This window comes from Zonotrichia leucophrys, chromosome 24 (genome assembly GCF_028769735.1).
Source record: "Zonotrichia leucophrys gambelii isolate GWCS_2022_RI chromosome 24, RI_Zleu_2.0, whole genome shotgun sequence".
In the NCBI taxonomy this organism is placed as follows: domain Eukaryota; kingdom Metazoa; phylum Chordata; class Aves; order Passeriformes; family Passerellidae; genus Zonotrichia; species Zonotrichia leucophrys.
This window is the reverse complement of record NC_088193.1, coordinates 4,424,739-4,440,786: the sequence shown is the minus strand read 5'-3', so window position 1 is coordinate 4,440,786 and position 16,048 is coordinate 4,424,739. Positions and strand designations below refer to the sequence as shown.

At 49.9% G+C, this 16,048-nt stretch overlaps 1 protein-coding gene across 1 annotated transcript; it reads left to right on the top strand.

Annotated features, from left to right (window-relative positions):
• The first annotated feature begins 1 nt into the window (after nucleotide 1).
• On the top strand, nucleotides 2–15,425 carry ACAD8 (acyl-CoA dehydrogenase family member 8). The gene is made up of 11 exons (XM_064731896.1): nucleotides 2–134; nucleotides 2,017–2,117; nucleotides 2,478–2,647; nucleotides 6,573–6,682; nucleotides 6,906–6,982; nucleotides 7,234–7,371; nucleotides 7,995–8,130; nucleotides 8,233–8,330; nucleotides 9,660–9,812; nucleotides 13,592–13,694; nucleotides 14,672–15,425. The coding sequence occupies exons 1-11, from the start codon at nucleotides 53–55 to the stop codon at nucleotides 14,722–14,724; spliced, it is 1,221 nt and encodes a 406-aa protein (XP_064587966.1). The 5' UTR covers nucleotides 2–52; the 3' UTR covers nucleotides 14,725–15,425.
• The last annotated feature ends 623 nt before the right edge of the window (nucleotides 15,426–16,048 follow it).

Here is a 16,048-nt window from a genome sequence, read left to right as displayed (position 1 = left end):
CCCAGCCTGCCCCAGCGGCAGCAGCCGGGAAGCGGAGCGGCCCCGCACGGCCATGGCCATGGCGTGGCGAGCGGCCCCGCGGGCGGCGGCGCGGCTGCTGCTGGGGCGCCGGGGGATCGCGTCCTGCATCGACCGTAAGGAGCTGCCCGGCCCCGCGGCCCGGGGGAGGCGGGCTGGGGGAGATGATGGACGGACGGCGGCTCGGTGGCCCCCGGGTCGTGTCCCCGCCCGGAGGGATGTTCCCAGCTGTTGGTGTCACTGCCCCGTGTGTCATTGCTCCCCGTGTCCCTCCTCCCCGAGTCCTGCTCCCGCTCAGGGCGGTGCGGGCGCGGACACGCGCAGCGGGTGCCTGGCAGTGGGACAGGGCAGAGAAAGGTCCATCCCTGTCCCTGTCCCCCCTTCTGCCTTGTTAGACCGTGCTCAGCAGTGGGACAGAACCACAAGGAAGGTCCTTCCCTCTCCATGTCCCTCCTTCTGTTTTGTTAGACCGTGCTGCTCAGCAGTGGGACAGAGACTGTAAGGAAAGGTCTTTTCCTCTCCCTGTCCCTCGTTTTACCTCTTTAGACCGTGCTCAGCAGTGGGACAGAGCCCACAAGGAAAGGTCCATCCCTTTCCATGTCCCTCCTTTTACCTCTTTAGACCGTGCTCAGCAGTGGGACAGAGCCCACAAGGAAAGGTCCATCCCTTTCCATGTGCCTCCTTTTACCTCTTTAGACCGTGCTCAGCAGTGGGATAGAGCCTGGAAGGAAAGAAAGGTCCATCCCTCTCCATATTCCTCCTTTTACCTCTTTAGACCATGCTCAATAGTGGGAAAAAGCCCACAAGGAAGGTCCGTCCCTCTCCATGTTGCTCTGATTTTTTAAAGATTTTTAAAACTTTTTAATGTTTACATTTTTGTAGTAAACTTCCTCACATACTTTCTGTAAATAACTTACTGTTTTGCATCTTTTTATAGAAGAAATTTGATAAACTGTTAGTTTGTCCAGTGTCATTGGAGAGGTAGCACTGTCACCCTCCAATCCACTGTCTCTTTTAGAAAACTATAAATGTTGGAGTCAGAAAATTTTTTTTCACCTTAAGAGCAGTGGTGTGTGTGCTCATGTTGTTTCATGTCCTATTGCAACATCTCCATGTCCTTCCCTTACCTAGGTCTTCACGTTTTTTCAGATTTGATAGTGAATCAAAGAATATCTCTCAAAAGAAGAGGGATTTTTAAAAAGAAGGAAAGTGATTTTTTATATAGGCAGACTGATAGGGCAAGGGGGAATGGGTTTAAACTAAAAGAGGAGAGATTCAGGTTAGATATTAGGAAGAAATTCCTGTGGCAGAATTCCAGCTGGCACAGGTTGCCCAGAAGTTGTGGATGCCCCATCCCTGGCAGTGCTCAAGGCCAGGTTGGACAGGGCTTGGTCTCTTAGAAGGTGTCAGGATGTTGGAACAAGGACAAGATGGTCTTTAGGGTCCCTTCCAATCCAAACCATTCTGGTTCCAGAACACTCTGCTGATGAATTGCTTCAACATCTAACAACATTTAAAATTGAGGCACCAGCATAGCTGTGAATTTCAGGAGGGGAACAAACAAAACAATGTTGGATCTGGATCTGAGTGAAGCAGATTTCAACTGCAGAACCTAACTAAAGCTTTAGATGCTGTTTCCAAAGGGCTGCTGTATTATTTGCTTCCAGTCTCCTTTCTTTGAAGTCCCAGCACTGCTCCCTCAGATTTCTTTAGCACAGACTTAGTGAGATGGAGTGACTGTGCTCCCCTGTCCTGCCTTTCTAATGCAGTTAGCATGGAGCAGGCAGAGCCAGTTGGGATCTTGGATTTGTTTTGTCCCAAAAAGCCCCTCCCAAATCCCCCTGCTCTCAGCACAGCTCATTGTATTCCTGAGGAACAGAGGAATGGTGTCTGCAACAGAGACCCCGAACTGTTTGTGTGAGTTAAGGGGTATAGACAAGGTGGTTGTGCTGCTTTCCCTCAACAGACACATGTTCTCATCTCTTGCTGCTTTTCTAGCATCCACTGGACTCACTGAGGATCAGAAGGAGTTCCAGAAAGTTGCCCTTGATTTTGCTGCCAAGGAGATGGCTCCTTACATGGCCGAGTGGGATGAGAAGGTAGGACAGCCTCACCAGGGTTGCACGGCTCCTTTTTTCCTTCCTTAGGGTGTTGTGACCCATAGGTCTCACTGCAGTAGCTCTGGAGGTTGTCATTGAAGCTGCTGCTGTAGCTGGGGGAGGGAAATCATCAGAAATACCTTGAAGCTTTCCTAGCCAGGTTATTCAATCACCTGGATCTTGGGTTCACTGCTCAAGATGGAATTTGTCTGTGCTGGTACCACCTCTAATTTGACCCACCCAGCTGACAAACTCTGCAGGATGGTGGGACTCAAACTGGTATCCCAGGGCTACCCAAAAGGACTGAACTAACCCTGAATATTCATTGGGGTATCTTTCCTATTTCCTATTTCCCAATAGGAAATATTCCCTGTGGAAACCATGAGGAAGGCAGCCCAGCTGGGATTTGGTGGGATCTATGTGAAACCAGATGTTGGTGGTTCTGGATTGTCACGACTTGACACCTCCATAATCTTTGAAGCTCTGTCAACAGGATGTACCAGCACCACTGCTTACATGAGCATCCACAAGTGAGTGTGTCTGTGCAGGGGTGGGTGTGGGTTTATCTCGGCTGTTTGAGGGGCCTGGAGAGCCCGGAGGTGGCCTTGGTACAGCCCGGGTATCGAAGGACGAGAAGAGGCTTCAGTTCTTCTTTCTGGTTTTATGTTTATTAATTGTTTATCTAAAAGATGTTCTTTCAGCCAGACAGAGATCTGCACAGCAGTCAGCCATGGGCACACTCCGTCTCCCTCCGGGGCAGGCACCTATCTTTATACCCTTTGCTACGTATACAATATTTATCATTTTTCCCCAATACCATCTATTGTTATAACTCGGTGTACTCTTAGTAATAACCAATAGAAAGGTGCCACCGTGGCCAAAGAAGATGGAGGAGAGGAGGAAGAAGGAGGAGGACAGGACACACCCCAATTCCTCCATCTTACTCCTCTAAACCCCCCTGTACATAAATCCTAAACCTTGTGTCTCACCCTCTAATTAACTAATCTTTCCACCCTTCACCCCGGTGAGGCCCTGTGAAGCCCTCATCCTTGTCGTCTCCTGTGTAGGGTTAAAGTCCAGCTACCAGACACTTCTGGCAACATTCCAGGAGTCCCGAGACCCCCCCAGGGTCTCGGAGGCTCAGCATCTCAGGACTGAGATATTGAGATCCGACATCTCCCCCTTCTGTTTGCCCCAAGAAAACCTCTTTTACAATCCGATTCATGGCATCTGGGACGACATGGATGAGGACTAGGAAAGCTATTACAATATAAAATCCTAAACTATTAAAACATAAAATCCTGCCCTTAAAATTCTTCTCCAAATGGGAGAAATGTCAAAGAAATCTGCCCTTAAAATTCCTCTCCAAATGGGAGAAATGTCAAAGAAATCTACCAGCTGATCAATATATGATCCTTTGTCAGTTTTCCCTATAATAGGTAAATTTACTCTATTGCCTATTGCAATTCAAGACTTTAAGGAGAAAACTTCCCAGTCTTTCGTTCTTACACAGAAATATTCAAGACCCCAAAGAGAAAAAACCCCCCAGAGTCTTTCGTTCCTCTTGTTTCTCTTCTGAGTTGTCCTTTGCAGTCTGAGTCCCGACTTTTGTCTGAGTATTCGTTTCTTCTTATATCTTGTTGAGGAAAATCGTTGCATAGTTGCATCCGGCATGTTGTGCACTTCGGTCATTCCCCCACGAGTGGCGCTGTCACCGGGCTCCGTGGCTGGGATGACTGCACTCTTTGTTCCGCTGATTGTTGCTGTCTGCAAGCTCACTCAGGGGTTACCTAGTTTTTGATTCAACTGACAATAGGGTTAGAAAACACACAAGCCTCCCCAGGAGGGGAGAGGCTTAGGACCCCGAGGGTTTTTACCAAAGGCACCAAGTCTGGAGAGGGCCCCTCCTCGCCTGAGACGTCACCGGGGGTCTGGCCCGCCCCCGCCCGCGCTCGGCGCATGCGTGCTTTCCGAGCTGCTCTGTGTCTCTCCCGAGGTTATTTTTTCCTCTCTCTTTTTTTTTTTTTTTTTTTTTTTTCCGCCTCTGAATTTTCCCCCTCAGTCTGCCCCTGACTGTCTCCTCCTCCTCCGACGCTGTGTGTGTGTGTGGCCTTTCGTCAGCGTGTGCGGCCGTCCCGCCGGCACCCGCGCCCGCCGCGACTCGCTCCGATCTGCGTCCCGCGTTTTTTGCGTCACAACCGCGCGCATTTCTGCTACCTTGCCGGCCCCCGGGGCCGCTGCACCCCCCGGCTCTGAGCTTAGCAAAGCCGTATCTGAACACGCCTTCTCTGTTTTTTCTTCAGCCGCGCTCCCCGCCTGCTCCGCCGCTGCCTGGCTGCCGCGAAAGAGCGCCTCCTCCGATCCCTTTTTCTTCCCCCCCCTGCTCTCCCCCCTCGGTCCTGAGTCCTCCATGCTCTCTGGGCTTTCTGGACGCTTTTTGGGAGTTTCCCAGGGTTTCTGGGTTTTGGGACCGGGTATTTTAATAATATTTCTTGCTCTTTTTTCTCCAAGAGCATTTTTCACTCGGCCTTTTAAGGCCAGAGCTAATAATTTTTTCCTGGAGCCTTGCTCCCCTCTCTCTTTCAGAGAGTCCCCCCCCCGGACGTCTGGTGCGTCTCGGGGGTCTACCTTCCTGGCCTTTTAAGGCCAGAGCTAATTTTTTCCGGAGACTTGCATTGCTCCCCCCTCTTTTGAGGGCCCCCCCCCGGACGTCTGGTGCGTCTCGGGGGTCTACTTTCCTGGCCTTTTAAGGCCAGAGCTAATTAATTTTTGTATGTTTGTGTCACACCTTATAAGGTGGACAAAATTTCCCGTTGTTCCTGGGAAGGTGTGCCCCCATGTTCTTATTTTCAGGCTTTCTTACCAAATCTGTCGCCAGAGCAGTCTGGACGTCTCGATCTGTCCAGCAGATCACGAGAGGTGGACCCAGGGCGCCTTCTGGTTCCAGTCCGGGCTGTTCTGCTACGAATTCTCTTCGGCAGAAACTGAGAGATGGAATTCTCAGTGACTGCTGTTTTTTTTTTGCAGTCTCTGCTGGCTTTTTTTTTTTCTCTTCTTCTCTCTTTTTCTTCTTCAGGGCTTTGAAGGTGGTGGTGCTCCCCCCCGAAAGGTTGTGGTGGTCAGAGCTCACCCAGTGGAAGCCAAATGTCCGGTTTATCTTCCCCCGAAAGGTTGTGGTGGTTCGTGGTCCGTCCAGGGACGCCAAGTCTGGGTTTATCTGCGGCTGTTTGAGGGGCCTGGAGAGCCCGGAGGTGGCCTTGGTACAGCCCGGGTATCGAAGGACGAGAAGAGGCTTCAGTTCTTCTTTCTGGTTTTATGTTTATTAATTGTTTATCTAAAAGATGTTCTTTCAGCCAGACAGAGATCCGCACAGCAGTCAGCCATGAGCACACTCCGTCTCCCTCCGGGGCAGGCACCTATCTTTATACCCTTTGCTACGTATACAATATTTATCATTTTTCCCCAATACCATCTATTGTTATAACTCGGTGTACTCTTAGTAATAACCAATAGAAAGGTGCCACCGTGGCCAAAGAAGATGGAGGAGAGGAGGAAGAAGGAGGAGGACAGGACACACCCCAATTCCTCCATCTTACTCCTCTAAACCCCCCTGTACATAAATCCTAAACCTTGTGTCTCACCCTCTAATTAACTAATCTTTCCACCCTTCACCCCGGTGAGGCCCTGTGAAGCCCTCATCCTTGTCGTCTCCTGTGCAGGGTTAAAGTCCAGCTACCAGACACTTCTGGCAGCATTCCAGGAGTCCCGAGACCCCCCCAGGGTCTCGGAGGCTCAGCATCTCAGGGCTGAGATATTGAGATCCGACAGGTGGGTGGTGTCAGCCTGGCTGCTCTGTGGGCTCTAAATCCAGCTGGAGGCAGCTCCCTGGCTGCTGCTCATTATTTATATATTTAAATGCTGACCTCGAGTACACACATCCCTGTGAGGATCCCTGGATGGCAGTAAACAAATAGGCCACAAGGACTGAGATGCCACCAAGAAGTAATTTTAGCTTTGTGGCATGCAAGATGGGATTAAGTTCTGGATTTTGTTCTCTGCCCTGCCACTTAAGCTGTCTATAGATAGTAACCTGCCTGGAAAAAGCCTTTGTGCCTTTGCTGTGCTGTGACAGAGCCCAGAGGCACCACCTGACCCCAGGGCTGTCCTGCTTGTACAGACATGTCCAGTGACAGGTCACTTGGCACACAGAGCTGCAATGATGCTGCTTTCTTCAGGTGCACTTTCCTGGAGAGGGAGCAGGGCTGAGCCTGGAGAGGAGACTGAGGCTCTTAAACAGAACCTGCTGTTCCACAGGGCAGTGAGTGTGGTGAATGGAAGGTGTAGCAAGAACATTTTCAGGCCTCAGGGCTTGTGGAGCTATCCTCTGTTCAGCCAGGGAAGTTCTTGTACAACCTATGATCAATCCTGAATGCTGCTCCTTCTTTCTCACCCCAGCATGTGTGTTTGGATGATCGACACCTTTGGCAACGAGGAGCAGCGGCGCAGGTTCTGCCCATCCCTCTGTAGCATGGAAAAGTTTGCCTCTTACTGCCTGACTGAGCCAGGTGAGCATCCTCAAGCAGGACATCTCCTCTCTCTTTAACTGCACATGCAAAGGGCTGGAGGTGAAATGTTTCTTTCCATATTCATTTGTGAAGTTGAGGAGAGGCAGATGGTGATTGCTGAGATGCTCGTGGTACAAACTCAGGTGTCAGGGTATGGTCCCAGGGAGAGTTTGTAGGCTCTGGACCTTCTGCTTCACTGGCTGCTTCCTTGCTTCTCAAACAGGGAGTGGCAGTGATGCAGCTTCCCTGCTGACCTCAGCTCAGAGGAAAGGGGACTCCTACGTCCTGAATGGCTCCAAGGTACCTCTTTGCTCCTGCTAAAGCTGCCTGGGTCTCACTGTCCTTCCCATTCCTGCTGTCTCCTCACCTCTGTGCATTCTCCCAAGGCAAGACGTGCTCTGCAGAGCTTTCACCAGCTGAGTCCCTCAATGCCTCTGGCTGTGGGGTCTTTGCCTCTCCATTTCTGTACCCTGCCAGCTGCTGCTGTGGGCTCAGGGATAGTTTGCAAACCCCCCTCAAAGCCTCACTTTTCTCACTGTGCCCTCCTGCAGGCCTTCATCAGCGGGGGAGGTGACACCGATGTGTACGTGGTCATGTGTCGCACAGGGGGCCCAGGCCCCAAGGGCATCTCCTGCCTCGTGCTGGAGAAGGGAATGCCAGGGCTCAGCTTTGGCAAGAAGGAGAAGAAGGTAAGAGGCTTGGGTTGTGCTTCCTGTGTGCTTGAGGGAAGTGCAGGACAGAGATCACAGAACCGCAGAATCATCAGGATTGGAAAGAGCTGCAAGACCATTGAGTCCAGCCTGTGACTGATGCTCACTTGAGTGCCACATCCAGGCACTTCTTAAACACCTGCAGGGGTGGTCACTCAAATACCTCCCTGGACAGCTCATTCCAATACCTGACAGTCTTTTCCATGGAGAAATTCTTCCTGATGTCCAATCTGAGCCTCCCCGGCACAGGTTGAGGCCGTGTCCTGTGGTGCCAATGAGATTGTCTGTGCAAAGCATTAGGGATCTCTTCATGGATGGGATTGGAGTCCCAGCCTGGCATGGTTTTACCAAGTGGTAAGGTTTGCCCAATACCCATCCCTTTGGTAAGTGAAGGATTTTAGTCTCAGGAAAATCAAGATCACTGGATTTGTGCCTCTTCTCAAAAACACCCATTCCAATTTCCACACTGCATGGTTTGGCAGACCACGGGTGCTTTGTGACAGCTTGGCAGTGAGACCGAGGGGTTGGGAGCAGGCTGGTGCTTCTGTGTTGGAGCTGTGCTGCTCCTCAGGCAGTCTGGAAGGAGCTCTGTTTTTTCCCAGGTAGGCTGGAATTCCCAGCCAACTCGGGCTGTGATCTTTGAGGACTGCGTTGTTCCTGTGGGCAACCGGCTGGGAGCTGAAGGGCAGGGATTCAACATCGCCATGCAGGGCCTCAACGGAGGCAGGATAAACATCGGTGAGAAAGCCAAAGAGAGCCAAGGGAGGAGGGCAGGACCTTCTTGTTGCCTGTTCTGAGGTAGCTTCACCTTCACTCTGTGTCCTTGGCTTCTCCCACCAGCTTCTTGCTCGTTGGGAGCTGCTCATGCCTCGGTTCTCCTGGCTCAGGAGCACCTCACTGTCCGCAAGCAGTTCGGGGAACCCCTCGCCAGCAACCAGGTAAGCCCTGCAGCAGCTCTGCCCTTGCTCATGCTGGAAGGGCCATCCCTCACCTCACAGGGCCTTCCCTGGGGAAGTCAAGAACACGCTTTTCCTAGTAAGGAAGCGTGTCAGACCTGAACCATTATTGTAGCAATGGTCCATTGAGTGGGTTAATAATTAGCATTGACTCCATGATTCCAGAAGGCTGATAAATGTCTCTATTCTATTCTATTCTATTCTATTCTATTCTATTCTATTCTATTCTATTCTATTCTATATTATACTATTATACTATATTATTATATTATACTTATTAAGAAGCTCATCACCCTTACAGTCAGTCCGATCCAGACGGATACAATTGGTCAATCTAAACACCATCCAGTGTCCAATTAAGAAACCACCCTTTGGTAACCAAATCCCCATAACACATTCCACATGTGCACAACACCAGGTGCAGCAAGTGGAGATAAGAATTGTTTCTTATTCTTTTCTCTGCCCTCACAGCCTTCCCCAGGGAAAGTTTGCCTCTCTCTGTAGAGCTGTGGGTACCAGCCCTGCCTGGCAGTGGTGGGGCTGTGTTACCTCTCTATGGAGCTGTGGGTACCAGCCCTGCCTGGCAGTGGTGGGGCTGTGTTACCTCTCTGTAGAGCTGTGGGTACCAGCCCTGCCTGGCATGGTGGGGCTGCGTTTGCTCTCTGTAGAGCTGTGGGTACCAGCCCTGCCTGGCAGTGGTGGGGCTGTGTTTGCTCTCTGTAGAGCTGTGGGTACCAGCCTGCCTGGCAGTGGTGGGGGTGTGTTTGCTCTCTTGTAGAGCTGTGGGTACCAGCTCTGCCTGGCAGTGGTGGGGCTGTGTTACTCTCTCTGTGGAGCTGTGGTACAACCCTGCCTGGCATGGTGGGGCTGTGTTACCTCTCTATGGAGCTGTGGGTACCAGCCCTGCCTGGCAGTGGTGGGGCTGTGTTTCCTCTCTCTGTAGAGCTGTGGGTACCAGCTCTGCCTGGCAGTGGTGGGGCTGTGTTTCCTCTCTGTAGAGCTGTGGGTACCAGCCCTGCCTGGCAGTGGTGGGGCTGTGTTTGCTCTCTCTATGGAGCTGTGGGTACCAGCCCTGCCTGGCAATGGTGGGGCTGTGTTTTCCTCTCTATAGAGCTGTGGGTACCAGCCCTGCCTGGCAGTGGTGGGGCTGTGTTACCTTTCTATAGAGCTGTGGGTACCAGCTCTGCCTGGCAGTGGTGGGGCTGTGTTTGCTCTCTCTGTGGAGCTGTGGGTACCAGCCCTGCCTGGCAGTGGTGGGCTGTGGCTGAGACCCCAGTGAGGTGCTGATGGAGCTCTCCTGTGGCTGTGCAGTACCTGCAGTTCAGGCTGGCAGAGATGGCCACCCGGCTGGTGGCCGCGCGGCTCATGGTGCGCAACGCGGCGCGGGCGCTGCAGGAGGGCCGGGAGGACGCGGCCGTGCTCTGCTCCATGGCCAAGCTCTTCGCCACCGACGAGTGCTTTGGGGTAGGTGCCTCAAAAACCTCTTGGGATCCTCATTAGAAGCTTGGAGATGCCCCCATTAATGGCATCCTCATTAGAAGGTTGGAGATGCCCCCATTAATGCCCCCCTTGGCCATGCTCTGCTCCATGGCCAAACTCTTCGCCACCGACGAGCGCTTCGGGGTAGGTGCCTCAAACTCCTCCTGGCATCCTCATTAGAAGCTTGGAGATGCTCTAATTAATGCCCCCCTTGGCCATGCTCTGCTCCATGGCCAAGCTCTTCGCCACCGACGAGTGCTTCGGGGTAGGTGCCTCAAAAACCTCTTGGGATCCTCATTAGAAGCTTGGAGATGCCCTCCTTAATGGCATCCTCATTAGAAGCTTGGAGATGCTCTCCTTAATGGCATCCTCATTAGAAGCTTGGAGATGCTCTAATTAATGCCCCCCTTGGCCATGCTCTGCTCCATGGCCAAGCTCTTCACCACCAACGAGTGCTTCGGGGTAGGTGCGTCAAACTCCTCCTGGCATCCTCATTAGAAGCTTGGAGATGCTCTCCTTAATGGCCAAGGTGTCAGGGAGAAGTTTGATCTTCTTCCCTGAAAAAATCTTATTTTTTTTTTTAAATCTTAAATGTAATCTTAATGGCCAGGGTGTCAGGGAAAAGTTTGATTTTTTTTTTTTTCCCCCTGAAAAATCTTAATTTTTAAATAAATCTTAAATATAATCGTAATGCCCTGGATGTCATGGAGAAGTTTGATCTTCTCCCTGAAAAATCTTGGGTTTTTTTTAATATTAAATCCAATTTTGATCTTCTTCCCTGAAAAATCTTAATTTTTTTAAAATCTTAAATTTAACCTTAATGGCAAGGGTGTCAGGAAGAAGTGTGATCTTTTCCCTGAAAAAAAAAACCAAAAAACCAAAAAAAACCCTATCTATCTATCTATCTATCTATCTATCTATAGATATTATATATATATATAATATCTATATATATATATATATATATACATATTTAATCTTCAATTTAATATTAATCTTAAATTAAGATTAATTTAATTCTTAAATTAAATCTTTTTAAAAATCTTAATTATTTTTAAAAATCGTATCTTATTTTTTTAAATATTAAATTCAATCCCAAATTTGCGATTAAATTTAATCTTAAATCAAGATTAATTGAAATCTTAAATATTTAAAAAACCTTCAAAGAAACCTTAAAAAACCCCACTTTTTTAAAGATTAAAAGAAAAATCTTAACATTTTTAAGATTTAATCTCAAGTCTTAATTTAAAAATTAAGATTTTTAAATTGGCAAACCAAAACCACTACACAACCCAAAGCCAACAGGAGCCTTATTTGAGGACAGGATGTTTTATAAAACATGTGGAGGCTGCAGGATTAATCTGAGAGATTTCAAACATCTTTCCACTGTTCTTTCTAGAGGCCAAAAGGGAGACAGAACAGGGAGCAGAGCATTTTTATTTTCCAAGCAAAATTTGCATGTTGCAGGGTGATCATTTTTAGGTAGCAAGTCTTTCCTAGACTGCTGAAAAATTACATTATTGCTTTGAAAATTATCTTATCACTGAAAAATACCGTCTTTTGTTACTTTATCAAAATGTCCCCATAAAGAGAAAGCAAGAAGGGAGGAAAATAACTTGGTATTTCCTATCCCAGTGCACTTAGAAGCTGTTTATGTGCTCAGCAGTTTGAATTTTTGCTGTAGTTTCATTTTCCATCCCAAACTGGGGGACAGGACACAGAGAGTCGCGTTTCCATGGAAACCAGCGCCCTGCCAGCCCCTGCCCTGAGTGGCCGCCAGGTGGCGATCGGGCGGTTCGGGTTTGCAAACCGCAGAAATGCGGCAAAAATCAGTTTATTCCCTAAAAATACCCATCCCTGGGCATCTATACCCATCTCTGGGTGTCTGTACCCATCCCTGGGTGTCTGTACCCACCCCTGGGCATCTCTGTACCCATCCTTGGGCATTTCTACCCATCCCTGGGTATCTGTGTGCCCATCCCTGGGTGTCTGTACCCATCCCTGGGTATCTATATTTGTTCCTGGGCATCTCTGTACCCATCCCTGGGTGTCTATACCCATCCCTGGGCATCTCTGTACCCGTCCCTGGGTATCTATACCCATCCCTGGGCATCTCTGTACCCATCCCTGGGTATCTGTACCTATCCCTGGGTGTCTATACCCACCCCTGGGTATCTATACCCATCCCTGGGTGTCTATACCCATCCCTACCCATCCCTGGGCATCTCTGTACCCATCCCTGGGTATCTATACCCATTGCTGGGTATCCCTGTACCCATCTCAGGGTATCTATACCCATCCCTGCATATCTCTGTACTCATCCCTGGGTATCTGTACCCATTCCTGGGTGCCTATACCCATCCCTGGGTATCTATACCCATCCCTGGGTGTCTATACCCATCTCTACCCATCCCTGGGCATCTCTGTACCCATCCCTGGGTATCTATACCCATCCCAGGGTATCTATACCCATTCCTGGGTATCCCTGTACCCATTCCTGTGTGTCTGTACCCATTCCTGCGTATTTATACCCATCCCTGAGCATCTCTGTATCCATCCCTGGGCATCTGTACCCATCCCTGGGTATCTATGCCCATTCCTGGGTATCTCTGTTCACCATTCCTGGGTATCTGTACCTGTCCCTGGGTACCTCTGTACCAATCCCAGGGTATCTGTACCCATCCCTGGGTGTCTATACCCACCCCTGGGCATCCCTGTACCCATCCTGTGTATCTGTACCCATCTTTGGGCATCCCTGTACCCATTCCTGGGCATCTATACCCATCCCTGGATATCTCTGTACCCATCCCTGGGTGTCTATTCCCATCCCTGGGTATCTCTGTACCCATCATGGGCATCTATACCCATCCCTGGATATCTCTGTACCCATCCCAGGGTATCTGTACCCGTCCTTGGGTATCTCTATACCCATCCCTTGGCATCTATACCCATTCCTGGGTGTCTATACCCACCCCTGGGCATCCCTGTACCCATCCTGTGTATCTGTACCCATCTTTGGGCATCCCTGTACCCATTCCTGGGCATCTATACCCATCCCTGGATATCTCTGTACCCATCCCTGGGTGTCTATTCCCATCCCTGGGTATCTCTGTACCCATCCTTGGGCATCTCTGCACTCATCCCTGGGTATCTCTGTGCCCATCCCTGGATATCTCTGTACCCATCCCTGGGTATCTGTTTCCATCCCTGAGTATCTATACCCATCCCTGCATGTCTATACCCATTCCTGGCATCTCTGTACCCATCTCTGGCATCTATACCCATCCCTGAGTGTCTATACCCATGCCTGGGTATCTCTGTGCCCATCCCAAGGTATCTATACCCATCCCTGGGTATCTATACCCATTCCTGGGTATCCCTGTACCCATCCTTGGATATCTCTGTACCCATCCCAAGGTATCTATATCCATCCCAGGTAATCTATACCCATTCCTGGGTATCCCTGTACCCATCCCTGGGCATCTCTGTACCCATCCCAGGTAATCTATACCCATTCCTGGGTATCTGTGCCCATCCCTGGGTATTTCTGGACATTGCTGTTCACATAAACACACCCTTTATGTGAAATGGAATGTGCTAGCACAGAGAGCAGCACTGATGGGGTCTGACAGTCACACTGCATTTTTAAGAGATGAGATTAGGTGACCAGGGAGAAAAAGTGAGCTCAGTTTCCTGGGTCATTACTGAGTTTCTGCCACTGTTGTGTCCTCACAAGTCAGCTCAGAGCAGTGTTATCCCCTCAGATCTGTAACCAGGCTCTGCAGATGCACGGGGGCTATGGCTACCTGAAGGATTACGCCGTGCAGCAGTTCGTGCGAGACATCAGAGTGCACCAGATCCTGGAAGGTAAAAGACACTCCTAGAACAAGGGAAGTTGGCAGTGGGGTTGGGAGAAAAAAACCCCTGGAGGCTCCCACCTTCCCATGAGAGTCTGATTCTTGGGTTTCAGAGCCCTGCTCTGCTCTGAGCATGAGCTGTGCTGTGTGTGAGTGCCCTGGTTGGGAGCTCTGGCTGTGTGAGGGCAGAGGAAGATATTCAGCTGGCTATTTTAGGAGTCTTACAGCAGAGAAATATATTTAGTTGTCATGTTAGCAGTGCCTCTGTCCAGTTTCATCCCATTCCTCCTGGCCATGTGATGATTCTCCCTAACAATTCCTCTCCAGTGATTTTGGTCTGTTTGCACTCCTTGACATCGTTTCTCTAACAGTGATTTTGGTCCGTAATAAGGGGAGGGGTTAGATGCTGCCAACCCCCCTAAAACAAAGCACAACCCTAAAAATAAAACAAATTCTATCATGAATTCCTACTCACCTCTCTCTGAGATCTATGGCCTGAAAAGCCATTGTTAAAAAATTTAACTACAGGAATGCCTAGCTCTGGCATGACATTGTGTCTCTAACAGTATCTGGCCATTTCTAATCCCAGTTTCACCTCCTAAATATTCTGTTTTCCCTGCTTTGAAATGCCCTCACCTACAACCAGGGTAGCTGGTAAGGGACGTGCTGTTTCTTACACCCAGTGAGTTTGCAGCCTGTGTGTGGTGTATGTGTTAAATGTACAGCAGAGAGCTCAGATGTTGCTGTAAATCCAGTTCTGCTCCATGCCTGCTCCTGCAGCCTCCCTACACTCACATAAAAAGCAGCAATTTCCCAAGCAATATGCTGGCCCTTGGCAGTTGGGTTTTGGCCCAGCTCCACCTAAATGGGAAGAGCTCCTCTGTGCTGTAAACTGCACATCAGGGGAGAATTCTCTTGGCTTTTTGAGGAGGAAAATCCTGGACCATGCCCTAACTGCGTTTCCTTTGTGTGCCCATCCTGCTGCAGGTACCAACGAGGTCATGAGGATGATTGTGGCCAGGAATCTGCTACAGGGCTGAAGCCAGGAGCCTTCAAATCCCTCCATGTGTGCCAGCCCGGCCTGTTTCCCTCCCCTGCTGGCCAGCTCTCTCCCTGGGAGTGCAGAGGGGGATGCCCCAGTGGAAACAGCCTTCCTGCCTTACCCACAGCTGGCTGGCACAGCTGCACGCCGTGCCTGGCACCAGGCTGGCATTGTGCAGCCAGAAATCACAGCTGTCAATACAAGCCTGTCTCCAAACCCTGCTCCTGGCCTGCCTGCCACATGTCCTCCTTGAAAAAACAAACACCAGAGCTGCTGCTCACCTCTGAAATGGGAACCTCAGGCAGAGGTGAGCCCATGGGATCACTGAAATCTTTATTTTGAAGGAATTAACTGCTCACAGCACCCCAGATGATCACAGGCTCTACCCAGAGGGTTTTTATCCCAGGATGCCTCTCCTTTAGCTAGAAGCACTCCCTCTTTTCCCAGCAAATTTTTCCTAAACTTTTCCCAGCCACTGCTTGTTCTCTGTATTCCCACCACATCTTGGTGCTTAATCTCAAAGAAGCCATTGCAACACAAAAGTGCAAATGAAATACTAAGGTTATGTACAGAAATATTGAGTTCTGCAGCCTCCAATCAGTGAGGCTGTGAACGATGTAAGGGGAATAAAAATATTGGTAAATTAAATTGTTTTTTCCTCTCTGATTTGGAATCAATAAAGCAAAGATGGAAATGTTACTGGAGTGGAAATTAAGATAATTTCCTTCTGTGGTATTTCAGGTGTTTAAACAGAAGTAACAGGGAATTTTTGAAGTAGGTGTTGCAAAATAGTTCTGCTTAAGGGCTTTTTAGGTAATGTCTTTGTTAACCCCTTCGGGTCAGCCAGCTCTTTTTTCACAGCAGTACTTGGCAGGGGGAAATGACAGAGATTAGCTGCAGAATCATGGAGTGGGATAGGTTGGAAGGGACCTTAAACCCTTAAACTCATTCCAGCCCCTGCCATGGGCAAGGACACCTTCCACTTGTTTAATCTCAGTTCCTACTGCTGCTGGCAGGCCCTGAATGTCCCCTCCCTCGTTTTATTGCACATTGAATTTGCCCCACAGGGCAGTGAGGGCAGTTTAAAGGACAGACACCTGTGCCTCAAAGAGAAACAGCCCCCTGCCCACGGGGGAGACCCAGGGATGGGTGCCCTGGGCTGAGAGGGTCTCTATCCATGTTCTCTATCCATATTCTCCCATATTCTCTCTCCCATGTTCCCTCTCCACATTCTCAGTCCGTCTCTCCGATCCCCCTCAGGCCGTTCCCTCACGGCCTCGCCGCTCCCTCTCGCGCCCCGCCCCCTCGGGCGCGCGCGCCCC